The sequence below is a fragment of the Octopus bimaculoides genome, chromosome 11, assembly GCF_001194135.2.
Source record: "Octopus bimaculoides isolate UCB-OBI-ISO-001 chromosome 11, ASM119413v2, whole genome shotgun sequence".
Taxonomy (NCBI): domain Eukaryota; kingdom Metazoa; phylum Mollusca; class Cephalopoda; order Octopoda; family Octopodidae; genus Octopus; species Octopus bimaculoides.
The window spans coordinates 39,339,536-39,345,783 of NC_068991.1; the positions used below are offsets into that span (position 1 = coordinate 39,339,536).

General features: G+C 32.8%; 1 protein-coding gene across 5 annotated transcripts in view; it reads left to right on the forward strand.

The window, feature by feature from the left end:
• Positions 1–509: 509 nt before the first annotated feature.
• The window catches only part of LOC106880238 (delta(14)-sterol reductase TM7SF2), a 31,563-nt gene continuing 25,824 nt past the window's right edge, over positions 510–6,248 (forward strand). Inside the window, exons 1-2 of one of the 5 annotated variants that reach the window (XM_014930101.2) lie at positions 510–691; positions 2,253–2,383. In XM_014930101.2, coding sequence (XP_014785587.1) covers positions 687–691; positions 2,253–2,383 — 136 coding nt within the window. In that variant the 5' untranslated portion in view covers positions 510–686. Of the gene's footprint in view, positions 692–2,252; positions 2,384–2,741; positions 2,866–5,153; positions 5,514–6,248 lie in introns of those variants that run through there. The other 4 variants (XM_052971712.1, XM_052971711.1, XM_052971709.1 and 1 more) reach the window with 4 other exon arrangements.

A 6,248-nucleotide genomic window follows, 5' to 3' on the forward strand; every position in this document is an offset into this window, starting at 1 on the left:
ATACAAATTATTTTTAAGTATAGTCAACACTTGTGATTAAATTTTAGCTTGTGTAATTTTCCATGATTATTCTTTTATGGCCTTCGTCCGGCCCGCTATCAGTCATTAATACTCGATCCGGCCCGTGGAGGCAAAGAAGTTGCCGACCCCTGATTTAGACTATGGACGTGGTCAAAACGTAATCTATAACTTTCTCTGCTTTACTTCAATGTAAACGGGTGCTTCGAAAAAGTACAGTGCATGGCTGGAAGTAGCAGGAAGTCTGAATAAATGACGAGTGTTCTGCTAGGTTGTCATGTTGAAATTTGAGGTAAATACACAATGAAGATAGTGTCCTTAGTAATCCAAACGATGATGAAATATCAACTATTAAAGAAAATGTAACATAAATAGGAAAAAGGAAATTATTACACACACACACACACACACACACACACACTATACATACGCGCGTTGAACATTCTTAACAATCCTTAATTCTTTCAATGAGACGAAGTAATTTGATACATTAACACAAAGCTGCAAATTGGAGGGAGGAAACGAAAATTTTATATTTAAAAGTAGAAAAAAAGGAGAAATCAGAAGAGAGAAGGGGGAAGAAAGAAGGAGAGACAGAGAGGGGGAAGAGAACAAGAGAGGAAAAGACAGAGAGTCGGGGATTAAGAGAGAAAGAAGCAGGTAAAGAAATGATGTTAGTTACTTTATATAAGTATTTTAATGGGAGGGAATTCCACTTCCATATTAATGTCCTCTTTCCCCGCATCGCTATTATGTGTTTATGGCTTCTTTAATTTTTATATGTTCAGCTGTTGTGTGAATTCAATCCATTATCGTTTATGTCGGAGTTGTTATTGTTGTTTAGCTCTAGATCAACTCTGATCCAGTTTTTATTTCCATGCATACAGCATCTAGAATCATATTTTATCCAAATGTCCTTTTCTATGGTTTTTTTATTTATTTTATTAAAGAGAGTAGGGTGTAATTTAAGGGAAATTGTTTGCATGTTGTGCGATTAATGTTGTGGGTTTCCTTGTTAACTCTTTTATGTCTGTCTCCATGCATCGAACAATTGAGCTCACTGGTGAACAGCGTCCATAATATGGTTTCGATTCCTGATTAAACTGCTTTACTTAAGTCACATCTAAGATATTAAAATCTTTATGTTTGATTTTTAAAAATAAAGAAACAGTATTAATTAAACACATGTAAATCCATATAGAAAAGATAAAGTGTAGCTGAATTGATTCCACTATTCAGTTTAATTTTGGGGGCTAATCCAAATTGTATGTTTAACGCTTTACAGAAAAGGCATTCTCTTCGTCAGTTATGCATCATCTTATAAAATCGTGACATTGCGTCTAAGGAAACTAATAGTATTTATTTAAATATTTTTTTAATGGGATTGAAATCTTTTGTTTTTTTATAATATAGTTTTGCGATAATGAACTGTAGATTTTTGTCCTGGATATCAAAATAATTCAGAGATAAAGACACAAAATCAATGTCTGTTTATCTTTTCTTAACGTGTGAAAATTAAGAGAACTTTGTGTGTGTGTGTGTGTGTGTGTGTGTGTGTGTGTGTGTGTGTGTGTGTGTACATTGCCATGTAATTATCTTGAACTCGTATTGAGTCCTCTTTGGGCCTCCTTGATCTTTGATGCAAGAATTTTTATATTTTCTATCTATCTATCTATCTATCTATCTATCTCTGCACAAACATATATGTATATTCACACACATACATACATACAAATATATGCATATGTAAATATGCACATGTGAGTGCATATTCATATATGCATACACTTACAAAACCCTACATATATAAATGAACCACCCCACAAAAGTGAAACATGTAAAATGTTTCAAGTTTGTCTTTAATTTAAATATTTCCTTTTCTCAAAAACGTTATCTGTGTTGTTTCATGAAAAAATAAAACGTCAAACAGAAATCAGGTGTAGCTTACTGGAAGATAACTCTTTCCCTACTACATTGTTTCGATTGTTTAGATTAATAACTGCAATCTACCTTTCCTTTATTTGAAGTTGTCCTAAATTACTACACAATTAAATTCATAATTAGAATAAGCTGCCCTCATCCATTTAGTTCCCCTACACACATCAATAGTAATTATGTGTGTGTGTGTGTGTGTGTGTGTATATGTGTGTTAGCGTGTGTGTAAACGAAAGAAATATGAAATGAATTTTTGCAGGAGTAACGGTCTCTTTAAGATCAGCGCATTCATTACACAGGCGTCTGTATTTAGACCAATCAGAAGAAGCGATTAGTAAATTGTTTGGGATTGACCAATCAGAAAGAAGCCCGCCAACAGCCGGTACAAGACACTCCACCGCCCAGAGTTGTATATTACCTGGCTATCTCCGTAAGTATCAATATATTTCCTACATGTTTTTATTTATGTTTGCAGTTACACGACCGCAAAATAAACAATAATAATAGCAATCTTAGTTGCTAATAAAAGCAAAACCGAAAATGCAATTAGCAAAATGGATTTAAAATTGATCTCTATGTTATCTGCCGATTAGGCCAAGCCTTGTTGTCCTTCCTTGTTTATAAACACCATCTGTTTAATGTGTCAAAACAGAATTATTTTTCCGGCTGTCTTACGGTCTTAAAAAATATGGGACTGTTATACAGTCCCAAAAATAAATTAAAAATATATATATATATATATGCATTTATGTTTATTTCGCTCTTAGCTCCCTAGGAGCCGGGGTTTCGATGTGTTTATGAATATGGGTGATTATTTTTATTACTTATTATTTCAGTTAAGAATTTTAGCTTCGTTAATTGATATTTTAAGGCGAACACATCCAACAGTTTGCAGCAGCAATTTTATCAAAGGTAAGAAGTTTAAGTCGACCCACAGTAAACAGGTGTCGAACTAATTAATTGGTGTTAGATTAAGGTATTCGCCTTAAAAAATATATCAACTAAGCTAAAATTCTTTATTGAAACTATATTTTAAAACAAAATAATCACTCAAATTTTTTTTTAAAAGTGAAATTAGTCAACAATGAAATATACGAATATGTACACACACACGTGTGTGTGTATTATATAGGATCAGTATGAATTTAAGGATATAAAAGTGAGGATACCCTTATTTCTTTATCCTCTTGCTAGTCTCACCTTTGTCTCTCAACTCCCACCCACCTGAGGTACTTTCTCTTTCTCCATTCTCCCATATTTTGTTTATTTGTCAAATAGTAATCGCTTATCGTTTATTGTTCCAAAGATATTTTGAGTGAGTTTTAGGGAATATTCCTTTTCTTTTGAATTCCTTTCATTAAGTAGTGATGCGAGTTGCATGTGCTAGGATAATTAATATCGTTGTTATCATCATTTCGTTATATTAAGTGTTGTCTTTTTTTTTCTTCCTTGATGTGGTATATCTCTTATTGAGATACTTGCAGATGGCACCGACGTTGTTTCTATGAAATATACATATTTTGTTTCTTTGAAATGTACATATTTTTTTTAGTGAAACTTTGCAGAGATACGTTTTCATGTAGATTACAAGTATGTTGACATTTTTTAAAGTTTTGGATCTCATCCCCTACCTCTTCCAACTTCGTTTCTTCATAACACTCTTTAAAATTACATGTTTTTTTTTAATGATATTTTACAGAAATACGTTGTCGAAGGTGTCGTTTACGTGTTGTTGATTATCTAAACATATAAATCCGAAAAAAAGGAATAATGAATGCTAAAGTTAGGAAACTGGTGGTAAAAAAGTTGAAGGTGTGTGAGGACTAGGAGAGAGATATGAATTTTTTTTTCTTTTCTACATTTTACGAACCTATTTGTAATGTACTATATCGAAAGCGATTATCTATAAATTTCAATTTTTTTTAAATGCAACTTTTCAAAGTTTGGAAGAAACAAATTCGATGGGTCTCTATTGTATAGTTATATCACTTTTGTTTACATTGCACGGCGTTCACAATATAAATCCAGTTTTCGTTTTAGTGTAATTTCCTCTTTTTAAAATGAAGTGCTGGGGGGTAGGGATTCCCATTTTGACAGATCACTTTACATCTTTGCTGGGGTTTCTTTTCTCTTTTTTTTTTTCAGTTAGCAGTCATTGCTCACAATAATAGGGGGAAGCTCTTCTCTAAAACGACTGCTGAATCACAGGCAAGCTGACTGATGGAGGTCAATAGCATTTACTTGAACAATAGTGTGTTTAAGTATTGTGTGTGATTATGTTCATCACTTTCACCTCACATGTAGGCTCAAATGTTTGACCTATTATTGTGCTGTCTATGCTCTTACATTTATTTTACTTGTGTGGATATTATAAAGACACCAAATGTATCAAACAGCGTTGTATAATATATACTATAGACATCTTTTTTTATGAATTGCTTGCCTGATCTACTTTCATGTTTACGTCTGGAATATAAACAGACTGTTTTCCCTCCAACACCTGGTGTTTGTTTGTATCTTTCTCACTGATTATTTCAACACAATAGCTCTGTGATTCTACTGGTAGTTAAGCACATAATACCTTTGTCATCGCCTTAATGAGTCGTCACTAGGAACAAATGGGAAGAACCAATTCAAATCATTATTCTTCGAAATTGAAACTATTGCAAATATAACTTTTTTTTTGTTTAATTATAGTCTATCAGTAAATGCTTAGTTTTTAAGTGCTATTTTGAATGGTTTTTATAAAGGATTATATTTAAATGTGGGTTTTGCATCAAATAAAATATGATAGACAATATTTACTCTTCTTTTCGCTTCCAGAAATATTTTTTAAATTGATATTTGAATGTCAATTTTATATATATTAGATGTAAATGAGATATATTATACCTTTATGTTATCGTTCTCCGGGGAAAATGCTAAACGGCATTTCGTCTGTCTTTACGTTCCGAGTTCAAATTCTGCCGAGGTTGACTTTCTTTTTTGTGGTCGATAAAATAAGTACCAGTCGAGCACTGGAGTCCATGTTATCGACTTGCCTCCTACTCCGAACTTGCTGAACTTGTACCAAAATTTGAAGTATATATATATATATATATATATATATATATACAAACAATGTATGAGTATATGCATATATATGTACATATATATATATAGAGAGAGAGAGAGAGGGGTGGGTATTTACACAACCGTTATTTAGAATTATAAATCAGATTCTAGACTTTAAAAGTATATGTACATATTTTAGTTTTTGAACTCAGACGCATAATTATTTTATGTTTTGGTTAAACAAAAAATCCGTATTTATATATAGGTGTAACAGTTCACTGAATTGATTTCGGTACATTATTGAACGCGAAAGTCATAAGAACTCCTACAAGGGAACCTCTATGACATGCTAGAGGTAGCAGTCAAATCTCTCAAAATCACACCCCACCGTCTCAGAAAACGTGGCTCATGAAAGAACGTAACCCTAGATATACAAAAAGATGGGATGGTCATGGCTAGAATGCCTTTACTCATGTCTACTCGATCAACTCTAACCCCGGGAAGAGGTAAAGCTCCCAACTAACTTTTTTTGAATTCTTCCCCGAGCTAAAGTATGAACGTCATACCTCATCGCATACATTTTTTTAAAGACTTCAGACATGCAAAAAAAAAAAATATTATTATTATTATTTTAATTGTGATATAATTTGTTGAATCAAGTTTTCTTTAATGACTATTATGTCTTGAAATCTTGGCTGCAGTTTTTCTAGATTTTAACGTAAGTTCTCTTGTTTTTCTTGATTTCTCATAGTCTCTGAGCAATACGTAATGTAGTCCCTACCATAATACATAGATTCGTGAGCTACTTGGTCTTATCCGTGACTTGGTTTCGATTCTCAATAGACCCATTAATTAATTCTCATAACGCCTTTAAACACCGAAGAAATATGTTATTCGGCACTCATGCTATTAGCTGTCAGAAGTGAAAGTGCTCACTGCTAGTGAAGTATCTGTCTGTCTGTTGCTGGCCTGTCGATTCTTTGGCTACTGACAGCTAATACCATGACTGGCCGGAGCGAGCTATATGTCTGTCTGTCTGTCTCTCTCTCTATCTATCTATCACTCGAAAGTTCGCGCGTCCGCGCTAGCTAGTCGTGAGTAGAAAACACAAATTTAATATAAAAACATATTTCCTGAAATTGCAAATTATTTAAAATATAAAAATATAATTTTCAACAGTGAGAATTTATCAAAATGGAAAACAAATGAAGTTTGAAGTTTAAAAATAATAGGATCGACCA